General features: G+C 24.4%; 1 protein-coding gene across 1 annotated transcript in view; it reads right to left on the minus strand.

Moving 5' to 3' along the window:
• Positions 1-99: 99 nt before the first annotated feature.
• LOC111640980 (persulfide dioxygenase ETHE1, mitochondrial-like) overlaps positions 100-20,842 on the minus strand; it is a 36,161-nt gene continuing 15,418 nt past the window's right edge. The window contains exons 3-7 of the mRNA XM_023387075.1: positions 15,956-16,141; positions 15,767-15,859; positions 5,389-5,478; positions 5,181-5,297; positions 100-245 (exon numbers count right to left, since the gene is read on the minus strand). Of these exons, the coding sequence (XP_023242843.1) occupies positions 184-245; positions 5,181-5,297; positions 5,389-5,478; positions 15,767-15,859; positions 15,956-16,141 (548 nt within the window). The 3' untranslated portion in view covers positions 100-183. The remainder of the gene's footprint in view (positions 246-5,180; positions 5,298-5,388; positions 5,479-15,766; positions 15,860-15,955; positions 16,142-20,842) is intronic.

Consider the following 20,842-nt stretch of genomic DNA (forward strand, 5'->3'; position numbering starts at 1 on the left):
GATGTTTTTATTTGAAGATTTGATCTCCGAATTTGACAAGAATTTAAAAAAAAAAAAAAAAACACACATCATTAGTGTTTCTGCAAAGACTAGTTGGAATGGATATTTTAGAAATGATTTATCACAAATTAATACAGTATTTAGAAAATAGGAAGACTGTCGGACTCTCAAGGAGGATCCTTTTCACAACTTCTTTTCGCCCACTTCTTGTATTCCGCATATCATATTGGCCGGAACTGCTACGTCTGAAAGAGAAAATTTTTGGTTTTACCATAACAAATTAGTTCTTCTGGTAGGAATTTTGAAATCAAAAGTTACAAATGATGGTTCTTTGGTTACAGAATTTCAATCTAAAACAACAAGTGTCAATTTTTATTTTATTTTTGGTGCCAAGGAATAATTCAAGTTCAAAAAAGTGTACTTGTCAAATAGTCCACAATATTTAAGGCCTATTGTAAAAGAAAACAGTTTCAGTAAATAGTTTCATGGAAGTCTAGGCAATTAATTGCAAAACCAAAACCAGAAGAGGAAGAATGTCAACACTTAGGCTGTGTACACATTAGGCGTTTTTAAACGCGCATTTTAAAGAACCAAGAGTTCTTCATAGGTATACGTACTCAAATGCATGCTTCTGGCCAAGTGCACGTTGATAGATTTTTGTTAGAACATGCGCTTTCGGGTGGAGTGGACATACATTGGCCGAAATGGAGAACGATCATTTTGATACTGATCTATTTATTGATGAAATCTAAAAGAGACCAGCCATTGTCAAAGGATTTTATAGATATTTTAAAAGAATTAAAAAACTTAGGTTTATTTTGTCTTAGTTTTGGATACAACATCACAAACATTCCATGTGTCAATCTATCTCGTAATATTGGGTGCACCCAAAATTCTCTTTGCCTCTGCCATCGTCTTTTATAGCGATGATGGAGGAGGCACACACAAGCAATTACTTTCACGTCCATTTCCAAACTGAGCCAGTGCTCACACTCCACTAAACGGTCGTCGAACGCTGAGCTAATGCACGGTGTGTACGCTACTGACGTGCGTTTAACACAATGCAAAACGCCTAATGTGTACACAGCCTTACATTAGTAAAGCAAAGAAATTTGCATATTTATCACATGTTCCCCCTTAAATTTAAGAAAAATTATCTGTGCAATCCACAAAAACCTCAGTAAAATGAATTCAAGGAAAGGGTGTATCTTCCTACAGCAAAGCTGAATTATAGTGCTTAAACAACGTTTGAATTTTCTGAACAAATCATGCAATCATACAGCACATTTCAAAATAACATGTGAGGGTCATTCTATCAGGAATACAATATTACCAGTAGTCAAACTTCAGGATACTCTCCCCTGCCAGGTGGCAGGCAGTCAAAGTTGTAAAACAAAATGCAAAAATGGTTACCAGTGGAGAGGAAAAAGCAGTTTCATGTGAAATCAGTGTTGAATGTGCAATGCTACTTTCGTAAAGAACATTCAAAAAAGTAAGCTGACGACATTGCATGTGGCCCATACATGACATTTTTCCTACATAAAATTACTCTGACGTTGAAGTATGCTGAACAGTAAGTACCCAACTGACACACATCGTGTACTGTGCTTGCCAAACAAAAATGTCACCATAGGAAGCCATAGACCTTAAGAGCAAAGTTTGTGCAAGAGATTTGTCACATTTTCCCCCCAAAGATGCAACTTGCTTTTTGAATGTCCCTTGTACCAGCAAACGGCCTGTCTTTATAAGGGTAAATTTGTCAGGCAGACCTCTAACTTCTGAGGCTGAAGTGGAGAGAATCTGGAAATATTTTCAAAACTTGGTACATGTTACAAGTTTGAATGTATGGGAAATTATTAGTTGCCTACACATTAAATGCAAGAATACAAGTCAATATAGTGGTTTGTCTGCTTTGTAGTTATGAACTAGGTATAATTTTTTAAACATTTTTGGTTTTTTCAATGATTTATTAAAAACTAGCAGATAAGTCCAGCATTGCCTGAGTAAAAATAACATTAGAATAATGAAATAATTGTAGTATTTGCTTTATATAAGGGTTTTATCACACAGTGACCAATCTTAACACATTTAAATTCTTCATTCATCACTCAGTGTGACAAACCCTTACGTAAGATTGTAGTTTTATAAATCAAATACAGTAGATCCCCCTATAAGACGGTAGATACGTTCCGTTCTTTATGAATCAATTTTGTAGGAATCACAGTTTACGGACTACGACTGTTTGAAAGGTTTTCTTCCATAAAATTAATCAATTCTAGACTAATTCGACTCAACATTTCCAAAATACGTATATTTTTTTGGAAATAATCCATATAAACTACGTTGTAAACAAAAAATTGTAGGATTACTTACCGAGTGTGCACCGTTCGCCTACTCCCGTTGCTAAAGCTTGTTTTCGTCGCGGAACAGCGCATCAAACTGTGGCCGCGATTTCTGATATTATTTTTCTGTGAAAACTTCGTTGACCTTTGGAGACATCATTAATATAAATAATTTTTATGGCCGTTGAAAAGAAATGTTTCTTTCACAAGAAACGTATAAAATTACAGTGCTATATTAGACTTATGGTACCTAATTTACATACTGTACAGACGATAGCTAGCCTAAACTCTCTGTAGAGCCACTAGACGGCAAAAAATATATATATAATTATAATAAAGTTACAATAAATTAAGTTTATATATAAATTAGGTACTATAATTATATTCAATTTACCCACCTAAACGTCCGTAGCGCCACGCTACGGGCGGCAGGAAAGTAGTTCGGCTGCCCGATGACGTTTTACGTAATTATAGGAGTTTTTTTACCGTTGTGTACAGATACCGCCACAATTTTTTTGCTGTCTTATAGGAATCATAACTATAGGAAACAGTTTTATAGGGGGATCTACTGTACTATAAGGTTATATGGTTATAATATATAACAAACATTAAAATGAAAGTTTGATTATTTAGCCTACCATTGTCATGTTTATTGCAATACTTGGATGATACGAAATGGCACTTTCAATGGTCACTATACAAATTTTTTCAGATACCTTAGGCATTGAAAATATGGTATTGTAATTTTTTTCTAATGTTATCTCTAAGAAACTACCATTTGATGTTCGGCTGTGAATGGTAATCTGCCAACCAATCAAATTTCGCAAAAAAATGGACCAAATATTTAAACTTGGTCACAAAATAAGTGGTTTTTGAGGGAAAACCACTTATTTTGTGACCAAGGGTAACTATGTAATTTAGTATTATGTAATTTTCCTATTCGAATGCCACCATATTACTGGTTCAACAGAAACAAGGGATTGTTGCAGAAGGGGTCAAAGTAATTAAACGAAAAGTAGTAGTTGACCTCCTACCAGAAGAAAGGATGCTCAATGACTACTAATTAATACTGGTCTACTGTCAATATTTGAAAAATAATCCATGTTGGGTAAGTTGTGATAGCACATGATCGAAGTCCCTAACCTTAACATTGGAAAGACTTCGTATGAGTTAAAAATGCTAAAATAAATAAATCGTAAATTATCAAAAAATCTTGTTATAAAATTAACTAACACTTTATTATCAATCTGTTGCAAAAATATAATGTGGGAAGTATGTTTTCATAAAAACATATTGCATTATAGCATTGCATTTATAGAAAAATTATTAGAATTAGTTTGGTTTATTTGTTATGGCAACACATCTCAAAGACTTATGTGAAGCTGGTCCCTATTTAGGTGTTACTAACGAAGAAAACCCGGAAAACTCCTTGTGGCCAGCCCATTGGTAATGCCCAAACCAACAACTATCAGTGTTCGATGGTTTTATCCACTCAGCTACTGCAGTGCACTTATTAGAATTAAGAAAGTATCATCCAGAAACAAAAAAACCCAAGTTGTTAGACATGGAAAATTAAGTGTTACCCTGTGAAAAGTATTTGATTCCACACTGGCAAGTGTTATATGGTACCTGTCACAATATGTGTCAGCAGTGATATAGCATGGATATTATAATTATAAATTTAAAAAATTTAAAAATTATAATAAATATATTTCTTAAATTTTTTGCCACTAGATGCACTACATATAAACCCAACAAATTAATTCAATAAATATTTTGGATGATATTATCTAAGTATGTGAAGGTAACTGCCAAGTTTTGTAGCAATTGGTCAAATGGCCTAGGTGTCATTTATGCCGACTTAGATTAAATCTAAGTTGTCACAAATGCAAGAATACAGAACATCTTCCACACATTAAATGCTGTTGTCATAACCATTTTGTATGGTGAAAGTTTAATTAATTAAAGGTCATATTAAAACGGCTGGCAAATCACCCTTCTAAGTTTCTTGTCATTACAGTTCTTGATGAATGAATAACTCAGGAAAGGGTTATAGCTTCTTGGTACAATAAGCATAATTCCAACAACACTGAAGTTTAATAATCTGAATCTGATTAAGCTGCCAATCACCACTTATCATCATACAGATAGGTGTTGAAAATAGGAATAGTGAGGACAGTACTCTAAGGACAAAATTTGTCATCTGAGAGAGTTTGAACTTATTCTTTGTTTTTGTTTTGAAATATTTTGTATGTAATTAATTGTTACAATGTACTGCATTCAAAACTTTGAATTTTTGTACGGTTGGTTATGGAGGACAGCATCTACTGTTCACAGGTAAATATAATAGATGTCCTATTTGAAGGGTCTGGGATTGTAAAAATGTCCATTTCTAGTGGTGCAGATACCACTAGTTAATGAACACTTCTGAATAGCAGAAAAATGTCCATTAACTGTATAAGAAGTAAATTATTGTTGCAAAATTGTAGATAAATATCACATTAACTTGATGGGTGAAATTGTTAACCATATTTACTGAGCTCGTAATCTGAATTTCAACAGAAATTAAGAATACATTCTGACGAAGAAGATAAAGCTCTGGCTCCAGCAATGGCCTACAGGGAAGGATCTGTTGTGAGAAGAGACTCAATTGTGGAACTTTTTCATCATGATGTGAACATGTATTGTTTGTTGAAATTTTCTTACTTTCTAGTCAAATCTGGTATGTCTTTGCTCATTAATTAATTATCTCTACAATTGTTAAATAATTGTTTGTTTTGGTATAACAGCCAAAGTTTTGATGAATGCAATTACAATAAATGCAAACAATAATCTTACCAATCATCTTTGGATATGCAAGATTTAAGTTTTTCATTAATTCAACAAATTCTTCTTTGCTTTTGTTCAGTCGAGGATTCCACTGTTTTTCCTCTTTAACTGTAGTTGACGTTAAACCTAATATCATACATAAATTCAAATTATTAATTAATTTTATTGTAAGAACAATTTATGTAGAGTTTTTGTAATCAATTATTTTACAACTCACCATTATAATCATGTGCAGGAAATAATGTGTAATCATCAGGCAATGAAAGAATTTGTGTATGTACTGAATTATATAACTTCTCTGAAGAACCTATGGATGGAATTTCAATTAATGCCTTTTAAATTATAAATATACTAATGATAAGATAGGGGCTGAAGAAAAGTTTTCAATGGTATTATTAAATTTTGACTAAATAATTATGTAGTTAATAAAACTTCAATCAAAAGCACAAGTTTTACTTTTGGTTTTAGAAACTTGAAAGAAATTAAGAATGCAGATTACTCAAAAATCAAACTACATTAAATAAACAGTTCAATTTGTGGAACTATATACAGTAGAGCGTCGTTTATCCGAAACGTCGGTTATCCGAAGGAATTCCAGTCGACAAATTTAAATTTTCGCCAGTGCTGTGGCGCTGTAATCTTTGGCTATGACTTCGGCTACTCAAATATTTTACGTTTTTGATACGACAACGCGAAGCGACACGCAACAGAGAAAAATTTCAACACGGGATAAATTAATATATTTTTTTCGTACATAATTGGTCATCCGAAAAATAAGTTATCCGAACAACCCCAGTCCCCAATTGATTCGGATAAATGACGCTCTACTGTATTAATAAATTGTTAGGTTAGTAAATAAATAGATTAGTGTTGTCGTTATTTGCTAATAAGTAAAAATATTTTCATTTCTGAATGATTACATATGACATAAAAAATGTACAAATAATTTCTGTAATTTTTTTTTTATAAACTAGAAAAATTATGTTAACTTATGAACAGAATTCTAATATTGTTAGGTATATTTCTTAGTTTGACATTTTCTTTTCAAATTCTGATTTAGAATATTAACATAAATAATCATAATTTTTGTTACAAAGAACATTTTTTCTTTATAAGATATTAATAAAACTTTAAAAACACCATAATATGAAATTTTAAACACAGCAGCTTATTTAATATATCTTTATCCGCTTTTGTTAACAGAAGCAATTCATCTAGTCTAACATCTTACTTGTTAGTATCAATATGTCCTTGTAGCCTCCCAGATGATAGCCAAAGGAACAAAGTTTTTCATTTCTATGGAGAGTTTATTTTTCAATTTCAAAAAGAGTTGTTAACATATGTCCAATGGTCCAATAATCCAAATTTATCATCATAAATATTTTTAAAAAAAAGTCCTTACTAATTATTCAAATATTTTTAAGTTAGCCCCACCCTTTGGGTTCTTCAGGATCCATTACTACTGTCAAGAATCTAACTTAAATAAAGCATCATTTGCAAAACTCAGCCAAACAATTAATATTTAGTTAGCTATGTGAAAAGATATCTTAAGGTTACCGATAATTCACTAATTCAGTGTAATATAAAATATTTCTATTAGATCTTTATTTAAAAATAATTAAGTATATTGGCAAAAGTGCATGTTTTGGAAAATATATTTACTTGTCTTAATTTATATGATTATTTACAATACAAAATAGCCCCGAAAAACTAATTATTAGAAAATACCTTTACTTATCAATCAATCAACAATTTTTATTTTTAATATATTAAAAAGCTTCTTGGGTATATTACTAATTTACAAAAAATAGTTAGCTATAACCAATTAATCAGGCCTATTATATTCACAACAAATTTAATTATATTATTTTGGAAAGAATTAAATTTACTATGAGTATCTATAATATAGTGATAGACAGCACGCTAATCATTTGTTACGAAAAACTTTTAACATATAAGTGTTAAATTATATATGTATGTCACTAAATTGACAAGCGCTTTCGACGATACACACTTTCGTCTTCTTCAGGTCATTAGAAGATATAAGATCCTTTTTTGAATACAAAAATTTTTAAAAGATTCCAATCATAATTAACATTTTGGAATAACAGCAACGGTAGAACATAAGATATTTAAACAAAAACACGCGCGTTTATAATGCACATGCGTTAGACGCCTCTATATTGTGGATTTAGTTGCAATGTTTTATATAGCTGTACAAATTGATCCACAAAGGGGGCAAATCAAGTTGCTATGAGTATATAATAAGCCTGATATGTTATTCTATGTTTTTTGTAAATTTGTTTTTAATAATTTAGTATTAATCCTATATAACTCTTACTCATTAAATAAAAAAATTTGACAAAAATTTCTGAGAGGTATCTTTAAAAACAAATTCTCACATTCTGACTTGTTAATTATAATTCATTTGTGGCAGTCCAAAATTTCTAGATGCTCAGTGATAATTTTAATATTCAAATTTGAAGGAAAGGAAAATAAACAAAATCGCTACAGTAAAATACAGTACAAATTTATTATGGAAATCATTCATAAAAGAAGCATTTTACTAAAACAACACTTAAAAAAAATTATTCTTTCATTTTGATGGCTTCATGTGCTTCTGATGCATTATCTTGTAGATGGATCACTCAAAAAAAATCTGTAGAAATTCTATTGAAATAATTTCTACAGATTTTTTGCTTGTGAGATTTAAGAAACTTATAATCTCAAAGCAAAGAACATATGAAACTTCTTTTAAACATGAATGAAATTCAAAGGAGTTTTAAAAAGCCTAGATCCTCAGATCATGTGGATTTCTTTGAAGTCCAAATTTCAGACTCTTGATTTAAAAAAAAAAAAAAAATAGTACAGTAGAACCTCGAAAACTCAGCCTAATGTGGACCGAAGGGTGGCCGAGTTTGTGAAAATGCCGGGTTATCGAGAATGGGGTTAAAAAAAAATAAGTACAAGTGTTTCCTCAGAAAATACTGTACTGTACTTGTATGTATTGTTTACTTGAGAATATAACTGAGAATAAACTGCCCAAATACCCTTAAACAAAGGAAAAGTACATCCTTTATGAAGGCATAGAGCCTTTACTACATGAAAATGAAAATTAATGAATACACTGTGTACAGTAATTTACCTGATAAGACAGACCTCAGAAAAATACTTTATGAGAGCTTTTATACTTTTATAAAGCTGTCTATAATGAAAATTAATTAACTAANAAAAAAAAAAAAAAAAAAAAAAAAAAAAAAAAAAAAAAAAAAAAAAAAAAAAAAAAAAAAAAAAAAAAAAAAAAAAAAAAAAAAAAAAAAAAAAAAAAAAAAAAAAAAAAAAAAAAAAAAAAAAAAAAAAAAAAAAAAAAAAAAAAAAAAAAAAAAAAAAAAAAAAAAAAAAAAAAAAAAAAAAAAAAAAAAAAAAAAAAAAAAAAAAAAAAAAAAAAAAAAAAAAAAAAAAAAAAAAAAAAAAAAAAAAAAAAAAAAAAAAAAAAAAAAAAAAAAAAAAAAAAAAAAAAAAAAAAAAAAAAAAAAAAAAAAAAAAAAAAAAAAAAAAAAAAAAAAAAAAAAAAAAAAAAAAAAAAAAAAAAAAAAAAAAAAAAAAAAAAAAAAAAAAAAAAAAAAAAAAAAAAAAAAAAAAAAAAAAAAAAAAAAAAAAAAAAAAAAAAAAAAAAAAAAAAAAAAAAAAAAAAAAAAAAAAAAAAAAAAAAAAAAAAAAAAAAAAAAAAAAAAAAAAAAAAAAAAAAAAAAAAAAAAAAAAAAAAAAAAAAAAAAAAAAAAAAAAAAAAAAAAAAAAAAAAAAAAAAAAAAAAAAAAAAAAAAAAAAAAAAAAAAAAAAAAAAAAAAAAAAAAAAAAAAAAAAAAAAAAAAAAAAAAAAAAAAAAAAAAAAAAAAAAAAAAAAAAAAAAAAAAAAAAAAAAAAAAAAAAAAAAAAAAAAAAAAAAAAAAAAAAAAAAAAAAAAAAAAAAAAAAAAAAAAAAAAAAAAAAAAAAAAAAAAAAAAAAAAAAAAAAAAAAAAAAAAAAAAAAAAAAAAAAAAAAAAAAAAAAAAAAAAAAAAAAAAAAAAAAAAAAAAAAAAAAAAAAAAAAAAAAAAAAAAAAAAAAAAAAAAAAAAAAAAAAAAAAAAAAAAAAAAAAAAAAAAAAAAAAAAAAAAAAAAAAAAAAAAAAAAAAAAAAAAAAAAAAAAAAAAAAAAAAAAAAAAAAAAAAAAAAAAAAAAAAAAAAAAAAAAAAAAAAAAAAAAAAAAAAAAAAAAAAAAAAAAAAAAAAAAAAAAAAAAAAAAAAAAAAAAAAAAAAAAAAAAAAAAAAAAAAAAAAAAAAAAAAAAAAAAAAAAAAAAAAAAAAAAAAAAAAAAAAAAAAAAAAAAAAAAAAAAAAAAAAAAAAAAAAAAAAAAAAAAAAAAAAAAAAAAAAAAAAAAAAAAAAAAAAAAAAAAAAAAAAAAAAAAAAAAAAAAAAAAAAAAAAAAAAAAAAAAAAAAAAAAAAAAAAAAAAAAAAAAAAAAAAAAAAAAAAAAAAAAAAAAAAAAAAAAAAAAAAAAAAAAAAAAAAAAAAAAAAAAAAAAAAAAAAAAAAAAAAAAAAAAAAAAAAAAAAAAAAAAAAAAAAAAAAAAAAAAAAAAAAAAAAAAAAAAAAAAAAAAAAAAAAAAAAAAAAAAAAAAAAAAAAAAAAAAAAAAAAAAAAAAAAAAAAAAAAAAAAAAAAAAAAAAAAAAAAAAAAAAAAAAAAAAAAAAAAAAAAAAAAAAAAAAAAAAAAAAAAAAAAAAAAAAAAAAAAAAAAAAAAAAAAAAAAAAAAAAAAAAAAAAAAAAAAAAAAAAAAAAAAAAAAAAAAAAAAAAAAAAAAAAAAAAAAAAAAAAAAAAAAAAAAAAAAAAAAAAAAAAAAAAAAAAAAAAAAAAAAAAAAAAAAAAAAAAAAAAAAAAAAAAAAAAAAAAAAAAAAAAAAAAAAAAAAAAAAAAAAAAAAAAAAAAAAAAAAAAAAAAAAAAAAAAAAAAAAAAAAAAAAAAAAAAAAAAAAAAAAAAAAAAAAAAAAAAAAAAAAAAAAAAAAAAAAAAAAAAAAAAAAAAAAAAAAAAAAAAAAAAAAAAAAAAAAAAAAAAAAAAAAAAAAAAAAAAAAAAAAAAAAAAAAAAAAAAAAAAAAAAAAAAAAAAAAAAAAAAAAAAAAAAAAAAAAAAAAAAAAAAAAAAAAAAAAAAAAAAAAAAAAAAAAAAAAAAAAAAAAAAAAAAAAAAAAAAAAAAAAAAAAAAAAAAAAAAAAAAAAAAAAAAAAAAAAAAAAAAAAAAAAAAAAAAAAAAAAAAAAAAAAAAAAAAAAAAAAAAAAAAAAAAAAAAAAAAAAAAAAAAAAAAAAAAAAAAAAAAAAAAAAAAAAAAAAAAAAAAAAAAAAAAAAAAAAAAAAAAAAAAAAAAAAAAAAAAAAAAAAAAAAAAAAAAAAAAAAAAAAAAAAAAAAAAAAAAAAAAAAAAAAAAAAAAAAAAAAAAAAAAAAAAAAAAAAAAAAAAAAAAAAAAAAAAAAAAAAAAAAAAAAAAAAAAAAAAAAAAAAAAAAAAAAAAAAAAAAAAAAAAAAAAAAAAAAAAAAAAAAAAAAAAAAAAAAAAAAAAAAAAAAAAAAAAAAAAAAAAAAAAAAAAAAAAAAAAAAAAAAAAAAAAAAAAAAAAAAAAAAAAAAAAAAAAAAAAAAAAAAAAAAAAAAAAAAAAAAAAAAAAAAAAAAAAAAAAAAAAAAAAAAAAAAAAAAAAAAAAAAAAAAAAAAAAAAAAAAAAAAAAAAAAAAAAAAAAAAAAAAAAAAAAAAAAAAAAAAAAAAAAAAAAAAAAAAAAAAAAAAAAAAAAAAAAAAAAAAAAAAAAAAAAAAAAAAAAAAAAAAAAAAAAAAAAAAAAAAAAAAAAAAAAAAAAAAAAAAAAAAAAAAAAAAAAAAAAAAAAAAAAAAAAAAAAAAAAAAAAAAAAAAAAAAAAAAAAAAAAAAAAAAAAAAAAAAAAAAAAAAAAAAAAAAAAAAAAAAAAAAAAAAAAAAAAAAAAAAAAAAAAAAAAAAAAAAAAAAAAAAAAAAAAAAAAAAAAAAAAAAAAAAAAAAAAAAAAAAAAAAAAAAAAAAAAAAAAAAAAAAAAAAAAAAAAAAAAAAAAAAAAAAAAAAAAAAAAAAAAAAAAAAAAAAAAAAAAAAAAAAAAAAAAAAAAAAAAAAAAAAAAAAAAAAAAAAAAAAAAAAAAAAAAAAAAAAAAAAAAAAAAAAAAAAAAAAAAAAAAAAAAAAAAAAAAAAAAAAAAAAAAAAAAAAAAAAAAAAAAAAAAAAAAAAAAAAAAAAAAAAAAAAAAAAAAAAAAAAAAAAAAAAAAAAAAAAAAAAAAAAAAAAAAAAAAAAAAAAAAAAAAAAAAAAAAAAAAAAAAAAAAAAAAAAAAAAAAAAAAAAAAAAAAAAAAAAAAAAAAAAAAAAAAAAAAAAAAAAAAAAAAAAAAAAAAAAAAAAAAAAAAAAAAAAAAAAAAAAAAAAAAAAAAAAAAAAAAAAAAAAAAAAAAAAAAAAAAAAAAAAAAAAAAAAAAAAAAAAAAAAAAAAAAAAAAAAAAAAAAAAAAAAAAACATGCTTTCTTACTAAGTTTATTCATATGTAATAATAAAAATACATATATACACAGTCTTGCATTTTTATCAGTCATGTTTTTTCTGTTTATGGGGGTTAAAGAATCTGTCTAATGTCGATTACTTTTCTGTCGTCTTCAGGATTTTTCACAAGTAATTAATAGCATTGTAATTGTAGAGATCCCTAAGTCTATTAACCTCAATCTGGTTTGGATGCCATTTTAAGACAGTTGTTCTGACATCCTCCCACTTCTTCAAAAGATCTTTAATAACAGATATCAGCATTAATTTGCTTTTTCAGAAGAAAACATAAAAGAATTGTTTCTGTCAGAAAAATAAAAGACTGGAATTACAAGGGAGAATTTCAAAGTTCGGGGGAACACTATCCGATCAGTATATACCAGGTTGAATATCGATGTCTCCCGTGCTCCGAAAAGTTTTGAATTGTTGCCTGAAGACAAAGGAAGACCAATCGGTATTCATTATTTTACGTTGCTTCTTGTGTTTGTTCTGTGAGGCATTCGTTAGCCAAACACAAAAATCTTTCACAAAAGTGTTCATTATCTGATTTGTTCATTAACTGATCACCCACTGTATTTTAAAATCTACATAAGTTATAGCCTAGTATAGCTTGCAAAATTGTCTAACTTGTCCATTCTTCATAATTTTGAATCATTTGGATAGCATCATTATTTTATTTTGTAATGATTTCCCGTTCCTTTATAAATACAGAATCAGGAAATTTACACTTAAAGCAGAATTTTTTTTTAAATATTTTTATTTATAGAATCGGAAACTTTTATATATATGAATATTATGTGCACTAGTAAATTCCATAAAAATGTCAACTCTTAAGTCATAAATTAGAATTTTATTTTCTTGCAGCTAGTGATTTAAACATTAAATACTTCTTTCAAGATTATAATGGAATATTCTTGTAACAATGAAATTTTTATATACACAATTTAAGAAAAATATATTTAAATAAAATTCTTAATTATAATAATGTAAAAATTAGTGTAATTTTTTAAAAGAACAGTATAAAATTTTAAAATATATATTATTCTATCTTTATTCCCTCTCAATTTTAATTTATACAAAATATGCAAATGATGTTACATTATGAACTAATGTTAGCTTACATAAAATTATAAATAAAATTTATCAATTGTAACCTATTCTGCCAAAACATCTTTTTATTACTTAATTCTCAAATTATCATCATCTGAAAATTTAAATATAATAATTACTATTACAAATTATCCTGCATTTCGTGAATTGTGATTTATTGTATATTGTACTGGAGAGAGCCCAGCAGGCCAAATGGACCTTGACCTAAAAGGTTCATTGTGCACAAGAACAACTGTTACTCTATTGAATATGTTATCATTATATTAAAAAAAACATATTTAAAGTTAATAATAACAGTAAGAATTTCAATTATATTGACAAACAAACTATCAAGGCATGTGATTAAATATATCTTTTATCATATATATGAATAGAAAGTAGACACTTGATATATCATTTATAATGAGATGTGAAAACAGTTCCAACTCTTTCTATTCTTTTCTCTTAACATTAACTAAAGTAATTCATTTACCTTCACTGAAATATTATTTAAAGTATAAGATATGCAGTTATAAGGTTTAAGACACATTAAGAATTAATGATTGACAAGTTTTGAACATTAAATGACCATACTTAATCAAATATACTGATAAGATGGCTCCTTTTATGAAGTGTGGAGTTTGAAGAAAAATATTGTGTGTAAATACTAAAAGCGGTTAAAAAGGTATTAAAAATTTTATTTGAAAAATAATTTGAGTCTTTTTTTTTTTTAAATCAATATTTTTGCAAGGTTATTCTTCCCATTCTTGTTATTCTATTGCATGTTTTAAGGACGTTACCTATAATTGCCTTAAGGCATGAAAAAACCTCAAGTTAAGAAACTGAAATTAAATAACAAACCCATTTAAAATTATTAAATTCTAAATAATGAGGCTAGATTATAAAAAAAAAATATATTAAATTAAAATAGTGTGTGTATTTTTGTTTGTATAAGTAATAAAAATACATCTTACAAAAATATGTACAAGCAATAAAAATACTCTTACAAAACCTACTTACAAATGCTTCTAACATTGTGAAGAAAATTAAATTTAAAGAATATTTATTCTAAATGTTTTATAATGAAATACTAAAAGTAGATCAGTATTTGTTGTTATTCAGAACCATTGTTCTCATCTGAACTGTCAATTAAGTCACTTGAAATTCTGTATCTGACATTATCTCATAACACATTGTAAGCACATTTTAATCTTTGTAAAAAGTTTCTACCTAATCCTATGATTAGGTAGAAAATTAAATTACAAACATATGTATGTAATTTAATTTAAGTAATTTTTCAAGCAAAGCAATGTTTGTAAACGAGTTCTAAAAGACTAACTATATTTAAATTTATTACTTGTATAAACAAACAAATATACAATAATAATGCAATTACTACTGCTACTACCCTAATCTGATTTGTCACAGGATCAGAAAGATATAAACAGGAAAATTAATATTTTAATTTTTAAAACTGAGTTTGAAACGCAAAAAACATCTTTGAATATTAGTAATTTTTATTGTATTTTAGCTTTTATGTAAACAAAAAACAAACTTTTCAAATTTTTGTTGAATGTATTAAATACTTAAAAATTAATTTACATGAATTATAAGAAATCACACCTTCATAGATTAACAAATTTCATCTTTATTGCTTTTTAATAGTATCCTAATTACACACAATCTTTTGGACCAATAAGCCCATCATCAGAGGCTCCAAACATATTCCATAAAACTTCAAAATTTAGAATATAGACCATATCTGATTTCAGTACTTTTAGGATTAGGCAACTGCATAAACAGGATTGAGGGAAAATTAAAATAGTGAAAGAAGCCAAAGAAATTTTCTGTTTGGACATTAAAGATCCACCAATTAGTACCTTGTGCTAAAAATAGGTCATCCATCTATCTGGCAATGGTGATGACACCTGTTGCAGTCAAACTTAATTTTACTTCTATTAATCAACACAGGCCTATTATATCAAGTTTATAATTCTACATGCTATCCTATGATGATAAACACTTAAATTAAAGTGTTCTTTTCATTAAAAAATTATTACATGTATTTATCAATTTAGTGTTGCACAGCCAATTATACAATAGGCCTATCTAATTAGAATATTTCAAACTACATAGTAAATATTAATTTGTTCATAAAATATTTTCTTTTGTATGCTAGGTGCAACAATTTTTCGGGAAATTTTGTTTATAAAATTTATGTTCTCCAGAAATTTTGGGTTTTGGAAATATTCTGCAATCAAATCAGGACAAATCAAACATTTTAAATTCTAAAACCATGAAAATTAAATATGGTCTAAACTCAGATTCTAAATTTTGTAAATTTTATGAAACATTTGGATCTCAATGAGCTTGTCAGTCTGAAAGAATTTAAGTTAGATGTTTATATGTAATTAGGATACTCCTAAAAAGCAATAAATATGTAACTTAAAAATATATTTTTTAAATTATTTTGTATAAGATAATAATGAAATTATTATAATAATAATANTTAACTAAGGATTTTTTTGCCCTGCCAGGGTGTGGCCGAGTTATCCGGAGTGCCGGATTATCGAGAGCCGAGTTTTCAAGGTTCTACGGTATAGCCACTTTGTAATTCTTGCTTTTAGTATTAATGGTTTGTTTGATTTCTTTTTTTAAAACATAAAACATTTATATAAATAGAAAATTAAAAAAGCTTACACAGTTTAAAATATATGCAAGTGTACAATATTACTACATAGTGTATCTGTTAAAATTTCTAGAAAATTGAAATCTTCAAATTTTTTAATCATCTGTTACTTTTAAATTTTGAGTCATTCATATTTATTTTAAATTCATTTGATTATACATCTAGAGAAAAAATGATACTAAGAAGATTTTTGTTGTGTTTTTCTTTGATTAAAAAATTTAATACTTTTACCTTGCTGAAAATCTGTTCTTCCACAGCCTCTGATTAATAATGCATCACCAGTGAAAGCTACTTTCTGATCATGGAGAACATAAGTCACACAACCTAAGGGGAAAAAAAGGAATATTTTAAGACTATTTTTAACTTCATTATATATCATGCATTATTATGTTCTTATATAATATGGAAATAAATAAATACCATCAGTATGTCCAGGAGTACTGCGAATTTCAAGTTCATAATTCCCAATTTTCAAAACATCACCAGGCACCATAAGTTTATCAGCTTTTGCTCCCGATGCCTTCGAAATGACACTTTTACATTTTGGTAATAACGTTTTAATTTTTCCAGTTCCAGTTACATGATCAGCATGCACATGAGTATTAGCTAAAATTATTTTCAAATATTTATCAAATTATCTAATCTGTTTGTTTATTTTTTAGATAAAATTTAGATAATGTATTTGCAATTTTATTTATCAATTTTTTTTTAGCATTAAGTTTTAAACTTCTCCAAAACTTAATTTAATTAATTCATCGACTTAATTTGTTCAAAATATCAAGCTTGTTTGAGATATAGTAAAGTATTGAAAATTTGGATATTAATTCATATATATTTTTGAAAATCTGGATGAGGTCCAGCTCCAATTAGTCCAGATTTAAAACAAAGGGTTTTATCTTCCACAACTGGACTGTTAATACTGAACATACCACAAAAATAACCTAAGATGCAACTTAGGTTTTTTGTGGTATGTTCAGTGAAGTGTCAAAAATCTGGACTACTACATACATATAGTATGTATTCTAAATTAGATAAATTTATATCAAATATATTTTCAAAATGTTACTACATATCCAGAGAAAATAAAAATTACAAGATATGTTTGTATATTTCGGAGATAATTCATGAGACAATTTATTAGAGCTTAGAACAGCAGTACTCATCTCTTACTATCTTCAGAAATTACTATTTTTTGAAGACTCAAAGTTGAATAAGAAAGTCATTTATGTCAAATATCAGTAGTTCAAGTTAGAACTGACAGTCAACTTCCTGTCATAAGTCAAGCATAATAAATAATTGCAATAAAGGAATGAGATTCCCAATGCTATACACAAACCGATATAATCCCAAATACAAGTATGTTCTTTTATAATCAATGTTACTTATGCATGTGTATCAACATACAGTAATACAGTACCTAAATAATATCATATTGTAAGGAGCTAAGGCACTAATAGCATTAATATGAGTAACTTATGAGTTAATGTTATATAGTGTATTATTGTCCAGTGTAATAATATTACATTCAACAAAAAGGATTGGATTAATGTTGATGCAAGGAGACAGCTCTCAGGAAGCCTGGCTCCTATTTAGGTATTACAGTCCTTCCAACAATAATAGTTTCTAGAAAAAAACTATGTTCTATTATTTTCATGTAACATTAATGAACTTTTCTAGTACATTTTATAGTAAGATATCAAGAATTACAGCACAAGTTTGGAGAAAAATGATTAATAAACAAGAGTTAGATATTATCATCAAAAATAGCATGTCCAACATGTACTGATTAAAAATTAATTACAAAGAAAGTAATGATTGGAATCCATGAAATTTGCATAAAAATACAATCAACAAGTGGAAAGAAATATTTAGTAAATTGCATAATACTTACTATTAAAAATGGGACATGGGAAGGACCTAACTGTAGAGGAGAAGATCAAAATTGATGTATTTCACAAGGGAGAAAAGTAATTTGGATCACAAAAACTTGGGAAAACCTCATTCAACAATCTCAAAGTATCTCAATAATAAGGAGCAATGAACAGGAAAACAAAACAGTGTGCATAAGAGTTCAACAGCACCTAGAGAACAACATGCACTTGTTTGATGTGCACTGCAAGGAAACACATCTGTTCAAAAAAATCAAAAATGAATTGAAGCTGAGCTGCAGAAAATCAACAGTACACAATGTTTTGAGATCAACAGACAATGTTTCTTTCATCAAAATGAAGACAGGCAACCAGCTCAAGGAGAAAAACAAACAACTTCGATTACAGTTTGTCAGAAACAACATTGAAAGAGGGGAAGAACAGCAAAAAGTAATTTTCTTGGATGAGAAAAAGTGGAATCTCAATGAATCTGATGGTTTTAATTATTATTGGGCAGTCAAAAGACTAGATCAAAAGCAGTACTCAAAGAGAGTAGCTGGTGGTGATAGCTGGAGTGTAAATGTCCTGGGAATTGGATGGAATGGAAAGACAGATCTGGTATTTATTGAAGAATTTATTTGCATTAATTATTTGATTATAGCCATATTATAGCCCGAATATTTAGGCGATCATTGGATTATATTTAATGAGTTTGAAACAATTCTCAAACTTATCAGGAGCTTGTCTAGAGGCAGTTCCAAACTTATGGACAGAAATTGTTGGACAGGACTTTGAATTTAAGCAGCATAATGCAAGCTTCCATGCATCAAAATCAATGTTATCCTTTTTTCAGAGCAAGAACATCTGACTTCTGGACTGGCCACTCCTCATTGCAGATTTAAACCTAATTGAAAATCTTTTGGGTGACTTGGTTTTCCCAGTATATAGCAGTGGAAAGCAATACAAGACCATTATTAAACTAAAGGCTGCTCTCATTGAGGTATGGGAAAATATTCCACAAGAATGACTGCAATCTTTGATTAATTCAATGTCTAATAATCCAATTTTGGAATATATATATACATATATTCCAAAATTGGATTATATTCCAAATTGGATTATTAGACATTGAATTAATCAAAGATTGCAGTCGTTCTTGTGAAATGACTGCAATCTTCAATATATTCAAATTATGTAGAAGAAAAAAAGAACAGTTCTAAATTTAATGTAAATATAGGGAAAAATACAAAAGTTTTATTTAACTGAATTCTTTTGTGTTATTAATTGTATCATTAAATACAGTGGGTGATCGGTTAACAAACATAATCCATTCCAAGACTTTGTTCGCTATCCGAATTGTTCGTTAACCGATTATCAATTTACCATAGGTTTTTGTGGGAATTTAATTAATCTGTTCTGGAGACCAAAAAAAAAAAAAAAAAAAAAAAACGAANACTAAGTTTATTCATATGTAATAATAAAAATACATATATACACAGTCTTGCATTTTTATCAGTCATGTTTTTTCTGTTTATGGGGGTTAAAGAATCTGTCTAATGTCGATTACTTTTCTGTCGTCTTCAGGATTTTTCACAAGTAATTAATAGCATTGTAATTGTAGAGATCCCTAAGTCTATTAACCTCAATCTGGTTTGGATGCCATTTTAAGACAGTTGTTCTGACATCCTCCCACTTCTTCAAAAGATCTTTAATAACAGATATCAGCATTAATTTGCTTTTTCAGAAGAAAACATAAAAGAATTGTTTCTGTCAGAAAAATAAAAGACTGGAATTACAAGGGAGAATTTCAAAGTTCGGGGGAACACTATCCGATCAGTATATACCAGGTTGAATATCGATGTCTCCCGTGCTCCGAAAAGTTTTGAATTGTTGCCTGAAGACAAAGGAAGACCAATCGGTATTCATTATTTTACGTTGCTTCTTGTGTTTGTTCTGTGAGGCATTCGTTAGCCAAACACAAAAATCTTTCACAAAAGTGTTCATTATCTGATTTGTTCATTAACTGATCACCCACTGTATTTTAAAATCTACATAAGTTATAGCCTAGTATAGCTTGCAAAATTGTCTAACTTGTCCATTCTTCATAATTTTGAATCATTTGGATAGCATCATTATTTTATTTTGTAATGATTTCCCGTTCCTTTATAAATACAGAATCAGGAAATTTACACTTAAAGCAGAATTTTTTTTTAAATATTTTTATTTATAGAATCGGAAACTTTTATATATATGAATATTATGTGCACTAGTAAATTCCATAAAAATGTCAACTCTTAAGTCATAAATTAGAATTTTATTTTCTTGCAGCTAGTGATTTAAACATTAAATACTTCTTTCAAGATTATAATGGAATATTCTTGTAACAATGAAATTTTTATATACACAATTTAAGAAAAATATATTTAAATAAAATTCTTAATTATAATAATGTAAAAATTAGTGTAATTTTTTAAAAGAACAGTATAAAATTTTAAAATATATATTATTCTATCTTTATTCCCTCTCAATTTTAATTTATACAAAATATGCAAATGATGTTACATTATGAACTAATGTTAGCTTACATAAAATTATAAATAAAATTTATCAATTGTAACCTATTCTGCCAAAACATCTTTTTATTACTTAATTCTCAAATTATCATCATCTGAAAATTTAAATATAATAATTACTATTACAAATTATCCTGCATTTCGTGAATTGTGATTTATTGTATATTGTACTGGAGAGAGCCCAGCAGGCCAAATGGACCTTGACCTAAAAGGTTCATTGTGCACAAGAACAACTGTTACTCTATTGAATATGTTATCATTATATTAAAAAAAACATATTTAAAGTTAATAATAACAGTAAGAATTTCAATTATATTGACAAACAAACTATCAAGGCATGTGATTAAATATATCTTTTATCATATATATGAATAGAAAGTAGACACTTGATATATCATTTATAATGAGATGTGAAAACAGTTCCAACTCTTTCTATTCTTTTCTCTTAACATTAACTAAAGTAATTCATTTACCTTCACTGAAATATTATTTAAAGTATAAGATATGCAGTTATAAGGTTTAAGACACATTAAGAATTAATGATTGACAAGTTTTGAACATTAAATGACCATACTTAATCAAATATACTGATAAGATGGCTCCTTTTATGAAGTGTGGAGTTTGAAGAAAAATATTGTGTGTAAATACTAAAAGCGGTTAAAAAGGTATTAAAAATTTTATTTGAAAAATAATTTGAGTCTTTTTTTTTTTTAAATCAATATTTTTGCAAGGTTATTCTTCCCATTCTTGTTATTCTATTGCATGTTTTAAGGACGTTACCTATAATTGCCTTAAGGCATGAAAAAAACCTCAAGTTAAGAAACTGAAATTAAATAACAAACCCATTTAAAATTATTAAATTCTAA

The sequence above is a fragment of the Centruroides sculpturatus genome, unplaced genomic scaffold (genome assembly GCF_000671375.1).
Source record: "Centruroides sculpturatus isolate CEXI.00-Female unplaced genomic scaffold, Cexi_2.0 scaffold187, whole genome shotgun sequence".
Lineage (NCBI taxonomy): Eukaryota > Metazoa > Arthropoda > Arachnida > Scorpiones > Buthidae > Centruroides > Centruroides sculpturatus.